General features: G+C 40.2%; 2 protein-coding genes and 1 long non-coding RNA gene across 5 annotated transcripts; 2 read left to right on the top strand and 1 right to left on the bottom strand.

Annotated features, from left to right (window-relative positions):
• The first annotated feature begins 5,961 nt into the window (after nt 1-5,961).
• Nucleotides 5,962-7,877, top strand: LOC127962499 (uncharacterized). 2 transcript variants are annotated; one of them, XR_008154595.1, is made up of 4 exons: nt 5,962-6,250; nt 6,481-6,561; nt 7,152-7,264; nt 7,579-7,877. It is a non-coding gene; the product is annotated as an uncharacterized LOC127962499 (long non-coding RNA). The 2 variants fall into 2 exon arrangements; XR_008154594.1 differs by having other exon boundaries at nt 5,965-6,250; nt 7,575-7,877.
• lctla (lactase-like a) lies at nt 7,108-13,512 on the bottom strand. Of its 2 annotated transcripts, XM_052562084.1 has the most exons (15): nt 13,383-13,512; nt 11,679-11,845; nt 11,151-11,311; nt 10,978-11,065; nt 10,787-10,896; nt 10,121-10,249; nt 9,950-10,045; nt 9,641-9,695; nt 9,393-9,554; nt 9,035-9,309; nt 8,805-8,931; nt 7,885-8,084; nt 7,635-7,698; nt 7,380-7,453; nt 7,114-7,246 (listed from the first exon to the last, which is right to left on the bottom strand). In XM_052562084.1, exons 2-14 carry the CDS (start codon nt 11,803-11,805, stop codon nt 7,380-7,382), a joined length of 1,668 nt encoding a protein of 555 aa, XP_052418044.1. In that variant the 5' UTR covers nt 11,806-11,845; nt 13,383-13,512; the 3' UTR covers nt 7,114-7,246. The 2 variants fall into 2 exon arrangements, with proteins under 2 accessions (XP_052418043.1, XP_052418044.1); XM_052562083.1 differs by lacking the exon at nt 7,380-7,453 and having other exon boundaries at nt 7,108-7,246.
• crybgx (crystallin beta gamma X) lies at nt 13,371-15,334 on the top strand. Its single transcript, XM_052562086.1, has 6 exons — nt 13,371-13,469; nt 13,862-13,910; nt 14,175-14,296; nt 14,490-14,625; nt 14,757-14,896; nt 15,001-15,334. The coding sequence occupies exons 1-6, from the start codon at nt 13,426-13,428 to the stop codon at nt 15,131-15,133; spliced, it is 624 nt and encodes a 207-aa protein (XP_052418046.1). The 5' UTR covers nt 13,371-13,425; the 3' UTR covers nt 15,134-15,334.
• The last annotated feature ends 816 nt before the right edge of the window (nt 15,335-16,150 follow it).

Raw genomic sequence — 16,150 nt, 5'->3', positions numbered from 1 at the left:
ATGGCCCTGTACCAGACGTAGGAGAAGTGGGAACCAATGTCTCTTTGGCCATTTCGGGGCGATCAGTAAGATCTTGCAACATCCCAGATCCACCCTTTTGAGCACATGAGGAATCAATGGTAGGGGAGGAAAAGCATATAATAAACCTCCCGGCCACTCGTGAGACAGTGCATCCAGTCCCAAAGGCCCTCCTTGGCCACTCAGAGAGAACCACATCTTGCAATGGGTTGTCTCGGCTGATGCAAACAGGTCGGTGTGGGCTCTCCCAAACCGGGTCCAAATGAGATGCACCACCTCCGGGTGTAATCGCCATTCCCCTGGGAGAGGTCCAGTTCGGGAGAGGAGATCCGCTGCCCGGTTCACTTTTCCGGGTATGTAAATTGCCCTGAGAGAGGCGAGTCTCGGGTGAGCCCAAAACAGAAGTCTCCTGGTTTCCTGGAGGCAGCGCAATGACCTGGTGCCTCCTTGGTGATTGATGTAATAAACTGCCGACATATTGTCGGTTCTTACAAGGACATGCCTGTCCTGTAGGAACGGAATCAAGTGTCTCAAAGACAGATAGATTGCTCTCAGCTCCAGCACATTGATGTGTTCCATAGTCCATGGGAACATCCATGAGCCTCTGACTGATCTTCCTTGCCAGACAGCCCCCCAACCTTTCAGAGAAGCATCGGTTGTCACCACCATTCTCCTCGCTGGTATATTTCCCAGAGGAACACCTTGACCCAACCTGCTGCTGCTTATCCATGGACGCAGAGCCTGAACACATTTCTGTGTGACTTTCAACTTCACTCGCCTGTGTAATTTTGGGTGGAGTTGAAATTTGTTGATCCACCATTGCAATGGTCGTGCTTTGAGCAGTCCCAGAGGCACTACCTTTATTGCTGCCGATATCATCCCCAGTAATCTTTGGAACTGTGCCAACTCCATCCGCTTGCCTAAGCGGAAAGATAGTGCCAGGGCAGATAACCTTGCTACCCTCTGTGGGGACAGATATGCGGTCATTGTTAAGGTGTTCAAAACTAACCCTACAAATACGGTCTCTTGCCGTGGTTCGACATTGCTTTTTTTGAGATTCATGCGGAACCCAAGCTCTTGTACATGGTTGATAACAGCCTCTGTATCTCTTAGAACCTTGTGACGGCTTGGTGCACAGATTAGCCAGTCGTCCAGGTATGGGAGGATCTTTATACCCACTGCCTGAAGAGGGTAAAGAACGGCTGACACCACCCTGGTAAATACACGGGGAGAGAGGGAAAGGCCAAAGGGAAGGACCTCGAATTGATATGCTTGGCCTTGAAAAGCAAAGCGAAGGAACTTCCTGTGATCTGGATGAATGGGCACATGAAAGTATGCATCTTTGAGGTCTAGTGTTGTAAACCACTCGTTTGGCTCTATAACCTCCAAGATTTGGGCGGTGGTCAGCATCTTGAATGGCAATACTTTTATGTATGCATTCAGACGTCTTAGGTCTAAAATGGGTCGGAGACCACCATCTTTTTTGGGCACAAGGAAATAGTTCGAATAAAACCCAGTGTGCTGTTCGTAGGGTTGTAGTGGAGTAATTGCCTTCTTTCCAAGAAGTGTTGTTATTTCTTTGGATAAAATTTCTGCCTGGACTGCGTCTTTGACCACAGTTAAGTGAATCCCTGAAAACGAAGGAGGTCGTTGCCGGAACTGGATTCTGTATCCGCTTTTTATCGTAGCGAGTACCCAACGATCTGAGATTTTCCTCTCCCAGCTGTCCAGGCATAGCTGGGAGCAGATTCCGGCAGCTCTTCCAGGATTGCTACGCGGTTCCCCCATAGGGGCCTGAGCCCCTGGGGTTTCGCTTCTTTTGTGGTGCATCTCTAACTGATGTACGAGACCGAGCCATTTGGGAATGCCGTGGCGCTTGTCTGGCACTTTGGCTGCTATCAAACCTCTGAGAATGGGTATTTTGTCTTCTGTTGAACTCCCATGGTCCTGCCCGACTAAAATGGGGATGATGAGGGGGCTGAAAGCCTCGATATGACTGTCTAGCTGCCTTAGCGGGACCAAATGTGCGTTGCACTGATTCTCTTCTCTTCCGCGCTTGCTCAGCTTTATCAAGTGTCGTCTGAGAGTCTGGGTGAAACACACGGCCTGGTGTGACGGGCATGTATGTCAGTTCCTTCCTGATAGTATCAGGTAGGGAAGTCTGTGCTAACCAAATCTGTCTACGAGAAAGGATTGCAGATGACATAGAAGCCCCAATGTCTCTAGTGAGCTGGGCGTGCGTAACCAGGGCTGCATCGACCAAACCCATAATGTCCCGATCTTCCGGATTTATAAGTTTCCGTAAAGAAGCCAGAATTATGGCTAAGGCATTACCAGATCGGGCTGCACGTGTGGCTGAGTTGTAGGTTCGACACACTAGGTTATCGGTCTTCTCACACTCTTTCCGGGGACAGCGTGGGTCATCAGTCACCCGGTCTAGACCCAAGGATGTTAAAGATGCCATTTCACGCTCCACCGCTGGCATACCGCCCATGCCGGTTTCTGCAGCATACTGCATATTAGCAAAGCGTCTGCAACCAGCATTGAACTGGGGGGCAGCTCTGGGATGATTCCATGCTTTGCTTAGCATTTGTGAATAGTCCTCAGTAACAGGAATCGAAACAGATGGTTGAGACTGGGAGACCCCAGCCCACACACCTTGCACCACTGGTGTCGTTGATGCCTCAGCCTGGGTTTCCAAACCTAGAATTCTTGCAGCACTAAGAATTCTGTTAAAAATGTCAGGTTGGTTACTGTCTCCATCAATAGCAGAAGACCTGGACTCATCTCCTTGATCTTCCTCACTCACATCCTGATCATTACTACCAAAAAGAGAGTCATGAGCCTGAAGAGAAATTGTGTCAGGAATGTTACCTCTTCCGCCCTGATTTGGAGGAATATCATCCTCAGAAACAACAGATGAAACTGCATGTTGTTGTCCACCTAACCCCCTATCATGGGGTCTAAAATTATCCATTTTCCCAGCCAAATCCCGTAAAGTTGCTAGAATTTGCATCTGGGTGTCAACTTGAGATTCTGAAGCCCTTGACCTTCTTCCATCAGAGCAGCTAGGTCCATCATGGACTTCAACAGGAGAATGTTCCCTTCTCCGTTTAAGAGAGCGTGCATCAACCACTGATCTTGATGCACCTCTGTCATGAGCTGGCCATTCAAAAAGGCTAGCTCTCTGCACCCTCTCTTGTAGGGAGAACTCAGCTGCGGCCGGGCATGGTTTTCCAATGTCCTCCAGTAAATGGGCTATACCCAGACATGATGGACACTCGCGATGTCCATCCCGAGGATGCATAGTAGCACGACAATAATGGCACAGAGGTTGACTCATGATTGTTAGACAGCTGCGTACAGTTGTAGCTCAGATAACACATAGGACTACTCCTGCGCACAGGAGTTTGCCAATGATATGTAAATGTGTGTATACACAATCAAAATTATACATATATATCTACTTAATTTCACCGCTGCGAACAGTGGAGACAGTGTGATAACTAAATTCCTTGATTCAAAAAAAAAATTTTTTTTTTTTTTTTTTAATGCAACACCTATCTATGCGCGAACGCACAGATAAAGACAGGTGACCGAGTCCCCTCCGCTGCGAACAGCAGATCACCAGGTAAACAAAAAAACCTCCTTTCAACTGATGTGGATATAGAGCAAAAGTTACTCACCACATCCGTACGCTTCTTAAGCGTCAGAATACAATCCCTACAAAACAATTTTAACATGAATCAAATTCGTTAAATTGTAATGTAAATAATACCAACCACTCACCTGAAAATATAGAAGAAAAAGGAAAGAAATACCGCAATCCTCAGGGGCACCAGGCGCCTGCACTATAGTGACGGATTGAATGGGTACAGATTTCCAAATAACAGCGTATACACGCGGATTTCCTCCAAACCGGTCTCTAGAGAGGCGAGAAAGGCAAAGAGGAAGTGTTCGGTTCATCCGGATGTTTTATAGGGAACCAACCACTAGGGGTCAGTCACCTGACATTGTTTACATTAGGTCTCGAGGAGAGCTGGCAGAATGGCGTCATTCAAGGTAAGACCGTGGTGACGGTCTGAGTGAGGTCGAAATAGATCATTAGTGACATAAAACAATTATTTTATGATCCACATTTGCTTTTCTTCTATGATGCTACAGAATTAAAGTGTGTGAGTCTTAAGCATCTCTGCTCAAGGCTGGAATACACTTCTATCCTATGTGCTCAAATTTAAGGTTAAAACTAGTTGCACAATATCAGTCTTTTTTTTAAACTTTAGAGTTTTAACTTTACAAGCTGAAAAAATCTCTTAACTGAAAAACCTTGTTAGTTTCTATAGTATTAAGCCTTTAAACTATTACGTCAGAATGGTTAAAAAATATGAATGTATTATAATGTTATACTAAAACTAAAGTTAAAATAATGGGAAAACCCCTTAAGATAACATCTAGAAAGAAAGAAAAAACATCTTAAGCATGCAGACGATTTGTATGATTACGTAATTGTTGAATTCATAATTGTAGAATTCATAATTGTAATTGAGGTCTACACAAATAACAACACAAATGTTTTTTTTTACATTAACATTTTTATTTGAAAAAAAAAAAAAAAGTTCACTGAAATAACAGGGATAAACATGACAGTAAAATACGGTATATGGTTCAACCCCAAAAGTTCAATTTGTTCTCCAGTATTGTGTGCTTACATTGGGACATTATAATAAACGTCATCCAAGTGATGATTTTATTCTCAGGTTCACATAGAGCTTACTGTGAACCTAAGAATAAAATGAGGGGAAATGTTTTCAATATAAGCAAATAGGTTCCAAAATCCTCACAGAGGATGAAAGAATGAGTAGCACAACGGCACCTGAATTCAGGAGTGTTTCAATGTTTCACACACAAATGGTGAGGATGAAGTGAAAAATGAGCAATAACCTCATGCCCTTTGCTTTTGAACTTAACATCTTCAAATAAAGTACGCAAAGCTGGAAATCAACCTAAAAGAGAGAAGAGATGAAGGAGATGAGATAGGATTATATGATCAATACTAGAACAGAAACACAATTTAATTTACTTTCAGTGGTGTTCAAGTAAATTATTGGCTGTTTTTTTCTCTTTTGTATGTTTCTGAACAGGATAACACTGCACAATAAATCTTCAACATTACTGAAGTGACAAAAATACACAAAACAGCAGTTATCACCCTCTGAAGTCTAGGTTTTCTGGGGGACTGTGGTCAAATATACATTTTTTTTAATAAAATTTCATATATTCTAACTGATTTTTTTAAATTCTTAAATTAAATGTATAACCTTTACAATTTCAAATAAATCATATATGTTGTCAGGCAATTATTCAGCATTAGTAATGTATAAGGTATAGTTTTAAGAAACCCCACAATATTGCTTTTGTGACGCGATTAAATAGTTATTTACAAACAGAAAGCCAAGCATAATCCGTATCAGCATTTTTATTATTAAATATTTACGTCTTTGTACTGTTTCAGATACATCCACGCTGTTTGGTCTATTAGACTTACACTGTTCAAACGAGTGGACTTCTATATTTAAAAAAAATCTTATTTTTTTAGTATGCTTAACAGACTGTCGAGTATGGGTTGCATGCTATATTCATCCAAACAATTTCACTGACTCATTTATAAAAAAAAAAAAAAAAAAAATTATAACGCTTATGGGTTTTAAAAATAGCCTTTAAAGTACATAAACTGTACAAAAAAAAATGGAAGGCCCACATGATTTTATTATCGGAAGTAATCCTTAGCACACATACAATCATAGAATTTAACAGATTATGTAACGTTACGTTTAGATGAGAGCTGTTTGTTACTGTCACAGACAATGTCAAATCGCCGATGTTTGGATATCACGCCCAACCGATTTTATTGTAATTTCATTGATAAACTTAATATCAGTGCGGTCCGCAGAACTTATTGAATAAATGCTGTCAAAGGACGAAATTTCAACACCGACCGCAACACTGATTCACAGCCAAAGTTACGTTTCAGCGGCGGCTAAGCGACGCTCAGCCAATCACCACATCTGTGCTGCGGCGCACGTGACTGGTTCTGCTGCGTCGCTGCTCATGGCTGAGGACAACTGCGACGTCTACCGGCGCGGAGAACTGGAAATACAGACGTTCACAACGAATCAAAACGGACAGTTTTGCCTGAGTTTACAGAGGTAGAAACATCAAAATACCGAAACAGGTATAATGCAGGTTTTCAAACTTTATTGAATGCACAGATCTCATATACGTGGATCTTAATGCAATGCAAGAGTGTAACTTTGGTTAGATTTTCGATTTGAATCCCATTTCCTACATTAACAAATCCAGGAAATAATTAAGTTGAATAAAATAAAAAATTCTGCCAAAAAGAATAGTAGGCTACTAAACTATGTATAAGAAAAATGTCTTACTTTCTTTATTGTTTAATAGGGGACCATCGCCAAGACTTGAGACGACAAATTAATGCACATTTGATGTTTGTACTAGGCATCTTTCTCCAGCTCTCTTCAGGTTGGCAACAGTGAATACTTGCTCAGTAGAACTTTCAGTGAGCTAGAGTGTACTGTGCGCGCGATGTTCCTGGACGCGGACGCGCGCGTTTGTGTCCTGCTCGGTCCTCCTCCTCGGTGGCGATGACGGCATGCGTCAAAAAAAGAATGTAGCTATATGTATTAGTAGGTTGTAATCCCACTGAATTTCAGTATTTTAAAAGGTTTCACAAACACATTTATTATGGTATTTATTTTATTGTCTGTTTGTTTGCCTCAAATACAAACGCCATTGTTAATAGGGTTACAAAACTGCTTTCAAAATGTTTCAGAAACTTCCATCTAACTTTTTTCACATCATAATCATCAAACACCCGAACCTCAACTTAACCTCTGAGTAATTTGTTGAGAGTTGTTTGTATGGTCCTACAATCCTTGAACACAGATGTACATTTGTGGACCATTTTATTTGCATTTACATGTAAACAAGTCTCTGCATGTCATCGTTATTAATAATAATCAATAAAAAAGAAGGTACAGACACATGCAATGTGAAAAAAATATAGTTGTATAAATGTGAAGCAGTCTGTTTTATAATCGTGTTCTAAGCAGAAACATGAGGAAAACTGCACTGAGGAGAATGCAGAGAGTGCACACGGTGGGGACGACAATCTCTGTGACCATCTCCATGTGGCTGATCAGTGGATCTGGAGAAAAACATGTCAGTAAGTCAGTGCCAACTGATAAAAGATATACATTCAGTGAAAACATAAAGGTATTTTAAAATAGCACTAGCACTGGACAGAAAACATATGAAACATGACATCCTGAGCCCTGTACCTAAACTTCATCATGCACAGGCCAAACCTTTGGCATATCTGCATGTTCCTTATTTTCCTTGGATTTTCTTCTAGCTGAAAGGGCAAACAAAAGAAAATTCCTGTTAGAAAGTTACCATATAATTGCTCTATATGTTGTGCTTGGTTATAAATATAAAATGTAATTTGTGACAGAATTTTCTTTTCTTTGCCCCAGCTAGATCATAGCCGGCTGTGCTGCCCAGTGGGGAGAGAAGTCAGTAACAGTTACACTAACCTGCCGCAAGGAGCTGGTTGCTTGAGGTGCATGTTTCCAGTGCCTTTCTTTTCCAGCTTTCAATCTGTGGTAAACATTATCCAATTTAAATTCATAAGATGTAAACTGAGACATAATATAAAGACATAGTATAAATTTATCACACAGATTGCACAAAAAATGCTAAGACTCTTGTACACTTTAACTCAAAAGATGAAATAAAAAATTAATTTAGCATCATATTTTAATGCTAAACTCATTGAAGTCATACCTCTCTCTGATTAGGGAAACCATTCGAGCTGATGATGCGCTTGTAGTATTGAACTGATGCTTTGGGGTAGCGTGCTTTATTTTTGCTGCCAAAGTCCACGTAGTACAGGCCAAATCTTTCAGAGTAGCCCTCATCCCACTCAAACTTGTCAAGCAATGACCAAGCTGTGTAGCCTTTCACATTCACTCCATCTTTAACCGCTGAAAAAAAAAAAAAAAAAAAAAGGTGCCTCTGAGTGGTTGTATAGACCTTATTTATCAACGTATAAAGAGAATTATGATTTGGAGCTCTGTTAGAATTCTTGTTTTTGAAAGAAAGCATTTAAAATTTTGATTTGCATGTTCTGAATGTTTTTGTGACTCTGGTCGAATGGGTCAGTTTATGCAGTCTGTTCTAAGACAGTGGTTCTCAACTTTTTTGACTGAAAGGCTTCCCATTTTCCAACTCAATATTCATAGTCCTTCCTTAACCATCACAATAGTTAAAAGATCTCCTCTGATATTTCTGTTGACGGTATTATGACTGTTTGACAGTGTTTTCAAATCTTTTTATTTACAGAAACTGGGAGTGTTGAGATTTATTAAGCACAATTCTAGAGTCTTTGATGTGGAAAATAGAAATATTTCAGTTTGATCATTTCTTGATCATTCACTGAGCATATATATATATAATTAAATAAAATGTATGCATTTAGCAGACGCTTTTATCCAAAGCAACTTACAGTGCATTCAGGCTATCAATTTTTACCTATCATGTGTTCGCAGGGAATCGAACCCCCAACCTTGCAATGCTCTACCACCTGAGCCACAGGAACACTATATATAAATATTTATATGTTTGTTCTGGCCTCATTGTTGCAAACCACTGGTAAGAGCATTTAAAAAAAAAGGGAAGGCATAGATTTCTATATTGATTCTGACCTTTGAGCATTTCATTGATGTAATCTCTCAAGTACTGCATTCTCCAGTCATCACACAGTTCTGTGCACATCATCTTCTCTGATACACCATTTCCTGTCACGTATATGACGGGGTCTCCATACTGTGTCTAAGAATAGAGGGATTTGAGTCACAATAAGCCAGTGTGCCATTTCTAGTCAAACTACTGGCCACAGGCTGGAAGTAATTGCTACAGAGATGTGTCAATGTACCTTAACAAAGCTAAGCAGACGGCGGAAACCCCATGGCACAGAGTAGAGCCACTCTGATCCAGGATCAGGCCACTGTGGGTCTACCAGCTCAGCCAGGTCACGGTCAGTGAAGTAGCTGTTTCCACGGTTGGAAGGAAAGTTCTTTTGTGTGATGTAGCGCGTAGTGAAGTGACTGATACCCAGGAAGTCACAAGTGCCTCTGACATAACTTTTCTCATGAGGGCTGAAAGTAGGCAGACGAGAGCTACTTAGGCCCTGCTGGGCACTCTTCCTACCTGCAGAAATGAAACAGAGTAATAATTGTAAATTATTATCAGCCCAGCTAAATAAGCCTATCATTTATTTATGGTTTGCTTGCCTATGTAGTCTTTCATTATTTGAGGATAGTCTCCATGGAAGAGTGGTGTGGCAAACCAACCCAAGTAGAACTGGACATATCTTTCAGCGGCTTCTATATCGCGCTGATTGGTGATGTCCACTGGTTCTCCCCAGTTAGCTGACAGGGAGATGCCCACCATACCTAGAATGGCAGAAACACTTGTACCTGGTTGGACCTTTATGCCTTGACAGGGTAAAAGCTCATTTCATTATTTAAAATTTGCCTACCTTTCTGTTTGTTTCGCCACTGGGCATCGTATGTGTGCCAGACCTTAGCATGAGCCTGTCAGTGCAGCAGAGGATAAAAATGAGCTTCATTTCATTGCATTCAAATTTTTATCAGAAAACAGTGATTTTAATAGTGGATATGTTTTTTTTTTTTTTTTGCTATCACTAAATGCATGCTTTTTTTTTTTTTAGTCTTTCTCTGCTGTTCATAATCAGAATGCTGCATTGCTAACTTAGAATATGATTTATTTCTGTTGCTCATTTATTATAGTTATTAGACTATAGTGGACTGAAGTGGATTTTGATCACCTTAATGATGTTGTGGGCAGCATTATAGGCACCAGTACCCTTCATCTTCAGACCAGGAGCATGTTCTCCAGTCTCATAACCCTCCACTGCAACTGACTGGAAATATGGAAGGGTGTAAAAGTGGACTTCGAAACGGAGAATATCAGTCAATAACTACTTTACAATTCTTACCCAAGGATTGTTGAAGGTGATCCAGTATTTGACGCGATTGCCAAATCTCTCAAAACACAGATTGGCAAAATCGTTGAAGAAATTGACCATACTGGCATTTTGCCAACCTCCATATTTCTCCTCCAGAGCCTGAAAAAGCACAGATATGATTTTAAAAGTTAAATCAAATTGATGTTTACTCTCTTTAAAGATGTGTACTCTGACATACTTATCATACATTTGAAAATTTTACGTGAAAGTTACATTTTTTGAAAGAGAATTCAGGAACATTCCCTGCGTTCGAATATATTTAATTCACAGCTAGAAGATATGAAGATATGGTTCATAATACTTGAATTCATAAAACAGTAGGTGTCAAGTACCAGAATGACCTACTACTTCTGACTAGATTCTAATATACACATCCAGTGGACAGTTTAATATCCCATGATGCCACGGAAGAGGAGCGAAGCAACTGACGCTGGTACGTCTTGTGATATTGACAACATTGCGGATGTAGTATGTCCAAATTTTATTCACACTAGCCATATTCATACTATATAGAACATCCTTTTTAATGGTCATTAGGTCAGTTCCACACCAAATGTAGAAGCAATAATACAGTACATACAGTTTATGATTTGAGATGCAGACATTGTCAGCCTGTGTGTGGGGATTTTGTTTTACCTGAGGTAAGTCCCAGTGGTACAGTGTCACAATCGGCGTGATTCTGTTCTCCAGAAGCATATTAATTAAGTTGTTATAGTGCTCTATCCCTTTGTCATTGATGTAGTCATCTAGAAAACAATCAGAAAAACTTTTGGTAATGACTCTTGTAAAACATTTCAAGAATTTATTTCTATTAATAATTAAATTACTCTTAATGCCACTGGGCAGAATCCTTGGCCAGGAGATGGAAAATAGATAGTGGTTCAGCTTCATGTCTTTCATCAGTGCGATATCATCCTAAAACATACATTAAAAAGATTATCTTAGAACCAAAGCATCTACATACATCACTGTGCATTTTTCGATCAGGAAATAGTTGCACCTTTATTTTGTAATAGCCTTCACAGGAAGAGTCACCAGTGTCGTTTAGGTGAATTTTCCCTCTTTTGTGGGAAAACACATCCCAGATGCTCTTTCCTTTTCCGTCTTTATCCCATGCTCCTTCTGTTTGATATGCTGAGCTGCCAGCGCCCCAGGAGAATCCTGAAAATGTATGTATACACGCTATTCATCTAAAAACAGTAGGCTTCATATCATTCTTGTGTATGCGTTTGAATATGCATTCATAATACTGAACCCTGAAAATGAAACATTTATATAAAATACAATTTTTTACTGACACTGTTCTGTTCTTATACTTTGTTCAGCAGAAGAATTCGAAAATTCATACAGGTTTGGAACAACTTTAGGGTGAAATGGTATTTTCACCATAATACATATTTTGCTTGATATATCACTTGATATATTACCAGACATATTGTTCTTTCTATTTTAATACTTGTTCTTAAAGAATACACTTATTTTTGCTGTTGTTTATAAGTGACATTTGCTGTTATGAGTAAGGCTTTACCTGAAGGAAATGTGCCATATTGAAATGATCCCATTTCATTCTTCGTCCAGTCAAAGTCTTCACTGGCAAAAATGCACAGGGCCAAAAGAAGAAATTGGCATATCCTCAGCACACTGTGTTGTAGCATCCTCTTATTCTCATATGGGTTTGTTTTTCACCAGTAGCACCTGCACAGATTAAAACAGACTATATTTACTTTACTTCCAGGCACATCTTAGAAAATGTTTCATTTCAGTTAAGAATGCCCCAGTCCATAGATACATTTCAAGTCAGTTATCCTCATTTCAGATATATATACAAAACATACTCCGAGTGGTCAGCTTCCAAAGCATTCGAAGCTGAAGCATATCAGTGATGCATCCCAAAATAAAAAGCTGTCACAATCCATGTGCAATCAGCCGAAAATGCCCTCAAAAATGTTCAATCCCAGATAAGATCAGATGAATTATCTTTCATTTCTGCCAGCTATAGGACAAACGGACACAAAAGGCTATCAGTGACAAAAAGTAAGTCAGCTTGTCAAGTGCTGCCAAAATGAAAGCCATCTCAAAATTATTTTTCCAGAAGAGAGGAGATGCACGTTTCTTTCTGAAAGGAGAGAGGGTGAGATGATGATTAAAATGCTTCCTTCTGTTCACTGACTTATCTTCCTCTCCCTACTCTCACCCTCTCTCTCAAACTCTCCCTCAATCTAGATTTGCACTCAAGCACATATAGACATATACCTGCTCCAGGCCTCACATTTGTCTCGACTGGAATCCACTCCAAAGTGCCAGAAAGTTACCTAAGCTTCTGAACTTCATTCACCCTCACAAAGCTGCCCAGTGCCTGTGCGCTCACCAGCACAAAACAGTAGCGAAGCATCTAGTAGATCCGAGCTCCATTCAGGAGCCACACACAGGCTCAAATACCCACTATTCAAATTCAATAGGCTGAGAGGGGAAAAGTGCTGCCCCTAACATGTTTTATAGAATTGAACATTTGACTCTGTAAGCAAAGTTGATGTTGGTGTGGGTGATGCATTTGCATTTTGGCCCCCCAAGGGGGAAATACAAGTTTATTCCATAAAAAAGGTGAAAATGTTCCGATTTGAACCGGCATTTCTGAACCAATTCTGCATTCTTTTTCATAAATGATGGGTGCAATATCAAATGAGTGAGCAAAATAAATAAGAATTGGTAGTTTAGCTGTTAGAGGCCTAGAGTGCAGAATATTACTAGAATCAAATAAGTAGGATAATAAATATAGATGAATAGAATATAAAATCATGGCTGGATTGATATGTGCTATACGTATGTGTGTCTGTCATTGTGCTTTCAAACATTTCATGTCCTAGTTCAAACCTGAATACAGTTACAACATGCTTTGAAATTAATGTTGAATTGTTTCAGAAAGTGTTGACACTGCATTCTTCATGTTCGTGTGTTGTGTGTTTAGGTGTGTATAAAGGAGAATATTTTCAATGTATGTTGGTTTAACATGTACATGTGTTCTCTTGCATATTCTATGGATGTGTGTGTGAGTGTGTGTTTAAGCTTTTGTATGTGTGCATTTCTTTTCATTTCTGTATGCACATATAGCTAAAGGCTTTCACAAAACATAGCATCCTACACAGTATGTGTTTAGCATATCAATACACAGACAGACTACAGAGAGAGCAGCAGAAAGAGTATGAGCATTCTAGCACTCCCTGTTTCTATGTACCTGCTGTATTTAAGGACCGTCTTAGTGGCCACCACGAGCTGACATGAACATCTTTACTAAGGTCCCCGGACTAGCCAAACAAGCCAGGTATGTCTGCGGTGCATTTGGACACCACATTTTTGAGTTTCAATCTGCACCTCCCAAGAGGACTGTGTTAATCATTGCAGAGAAAGACATATAAAAGACCAACACCCATGACTTGTTTGTGGAAATATGTAGTTCTGATCACAACCATACCATTAAGACAGCCCTGAAATAACATACTGCTGTGCTTTAATGGGCAAACTGATTTGTTCCACACATACGTTTACCTTGTTATGGAACAAGTAAAGCTGAAGTTTAATTTAAATGTTATATCATAAACATTTGGAAAGAATAGAATCCAATTTAAAAGAGCTGGCTTCTTTCTTATTTTCTAGACATTGTTGGATTGTTGATGTTTTAAAATGTGCTAAGAGTGTTTGACTTTTTTTCCCTAGCAAGCTGGGGTCTGTGCTCCAACGTGCCTTCTACGGGTCCAGTGGGAGGGTAAGAGTTTATTGTGATGGCAATAGGTTCTAGTTATGCATGCATAGTGAATCAATAATTCATCAGTAGGGAATTTTCTGTCAGCTGTTTGCAACTATTTTTATTTCTTCTATTGTTTTGGTGGTGCTTTTAAAACAACATGAAAATTAGCTAATAAAGGTGCTTGTTTTAAGATCAGGATATCTATATTCTCCCACATACTTTTAATCCTTTTATGCTTATTAAATACTTGAATGTACGTGTTTTTTGGGGTGTGTTTTCCAGGTGACCCTTTTCGAGCAGAGGAACTTTGCAGGTCGGCGACTGGACCTGACCTCTGACTGTCAGAAATTGAGCGAAAAAAACTTTCCCGACAGATGCAACTCTGTCCAGGTGGAGAGTGGAGCGTGAGTACATGATAGTTTTGTATCACAAGACAAATGTAAAATAAATGATTACTCCATGTCTTTATTCAGTAAACATTTTTATAGCTACATTAAATCAGTTTTGCATTTCCTTTCGGTGTACATTTTGCCAGTTTAAGTCCATTCAGATATGTTTTTTTTTTTGACATTTTTACTTTGACGTGTTCTTGTATAGATGGGTGGCATATGAACATGAGAACTTCCGTGGACGTCAGTACCTGTGGGACATGTTTGACAGGGGGGAGTACAACTGCACTGATAAGTGGTGTGCTCAGGGTGACCACATCTCCTCTGTTCGTGCTGTGAAACAAGTGAGACATTCAATAATGATAAAATATTCAAAACAATACAATTAGTAGAAGTCTTTGAAATTTCCACTAAAACATGTCATGACATGATCCAAAATCATGAATGTAAAAAATAGTTTGTTTGCTTGGTCTAGGACAACAACCCTCCCCGTGCACAGCTGTTTGAGAGGGCAGCTTTTTCGGGCAAGAAGACAGAGCTCCATGATGACATCCCCAACCTAATGAGTCGTTACAGCCTTAACAGAGTGTCCTCCGTAAGAGTAATGGGCGGAACGTGAGTACAAATTCACTTATGTTAAAATACAGAGCTATGTATTCTGTTCTGTGAATATATTCAGTGCTGTGTGCACATTTCCCATCTCTGTCTCCTGACCACAGCTGGGTGGCGTACCAGGAGCCTAACTACAGGGGAGCACATTACATCCTGGAGAAGAAGGACTACAACAACTTTTCTGACTGGGGTGCTCAAAACAGCACCATTGGCTCAATCCGCCGTGTCCGCTTCAGCTAAACAAACCCTCCTGAAAAACACCCACATCTGTCAGCTCTTCATACAAACAATATGCCAGCCCCACAAAAGGCCTATTTTAGTAATAAACTGATGCAAAAGACCATATTGTTGTTTGTGCTTAAGTTATCAAACAGGAATTACATAATTCATCAGGTATCATAAAGTTCTTCAACAGCTCAGGAGCTTTTCAGATGCAAGAATGAGCGTTGTGTTGCCCTCTGGTGGTCAAACACAGTTCTGCAATGTCAGCCTGTCTGGTCTGCTGTTACCTGGTATGTCAGAGCAACCACCATCTTAAGATAGTCTTGTAGCACAGCTCCAGGATTGTTCCCAGGATGCCACAGCACTGTTTTGTCCTGCCCTGATGGGATGTGGGATGCTTATAGGAACTGTGAGCTCACGGCTTTGCCTTCTCTTCTATGATCCGAAGAGCAGCTGTGGAGCTCATCTGTGTGTATTTGAGCATTCGTTGAGGAATTCACACGGGCTTTAGCTCTGTGTTGGACTGACTCTCTCTAAAGGCTGGGGAGGTATTTCTGTGGGTCGTGGGAGTAGCAGTTGTTGTGCCCCTGTCGTGCCGATGACATTGTGCTACATCTCTCTCACGGTCACCACAGCAGCCTGGAGGTGTAGACACCAGTGTAGACACAGAGGAGGGGCAGAAAGAACACAAACTGCTTTAGGATGAGGTCTCGCAGAGAAGGAAGTAGAGGGAATGAGAGAGAGAGAGAGAGCAGAGTGAAATCAGATTTATGTGATTATAAACAAATGTTTGACACAAACATCATGTTAACCACTGGCACTTTATTTATTCTATAAAACTAGTGTTACAGCTAGTATTGTGCCCATTAGTGCTGATTTCTCTGTTGCCACTGTTGTTGCAGCACTTACTGTGGCTATTTTACTATAGTAGCACACGAAAATGGTTCCCTAGAATTTGTTGTGTAAAAATTTAAATTAAATTAAATTAATCCAGTTTTGAGGAGTCTAGTGAAATTATAATATAGTATAATATAA

The sequence above is a fragment of the Carassius gibelio genome, chromosome B7 (genome assembly GCF_023724105.1).
Source record: "Carassius gibelio isolate Cgi1373 ecotype wild population from Czech Republic chromosome B7, carGib1.2-hapl.c, whole genome shotgun sequence".
Lineage (NCBI taxonomy): Eukaryota > Metazoa > Chordata > Actinopteri > Cypriniformes > Cyprinidae > Carassius > Carassius gibelio.
This window is presented reverse-complemented; position numbering and strand designations above follow the sequence as displayed.

What these genes read in the sequence shown, in the direction of transcription:
- lctla (XM_052562083.1), bottom strand. Translation starts at nt 11,805, where the DNA reads ATGCTACAACACAGTGTGCTGAGGATATGCCAATTTCTTCTTTTGGCC. An exon ending in TCTGCCCAGTGGCATTAAGA is followed by an intron (nt 10,897 to 10,977) that starts GTAATTTAATTA and finishes ATTGTTTTCTAG; the next exon opens with ATGACTACATCAATGACAAA. An exon ending in AATAATGAAAGACTACATAG is followed by an intron (nt 9,310 to 9,392) that starts GCAAGCAAACCA and finishes TCATTTCTGCAG; the next exon opens with GTAGGAAGAGTGCCCAGCAG.
- crybgx (XM_052562086.1), top strand. Translation starts at nt 13,426, where the DNA reads ATGAACATCTTTACTAAGGTCCCCGGACTAGCCAAACAAGCCAG. An exon ending in TCTACGGGTCCAGTGGGAGG is followed by an intron (nt 13,911 to 14,174) that starts GTAAGAGTTTAT and finishes TGTGTTTTCCAG; the next exon opens with GTGACCCTTTTCGAGCAGAG. An exon ending in GTCCAGGTGGAGAGTGGAGC is followed by an intron (nt 14,297 to 14,489) that starts GTGAGTACATGA and finishes GTTCTTGTATAG; the next exon opens with ATGGGTGGCATATGAACATG.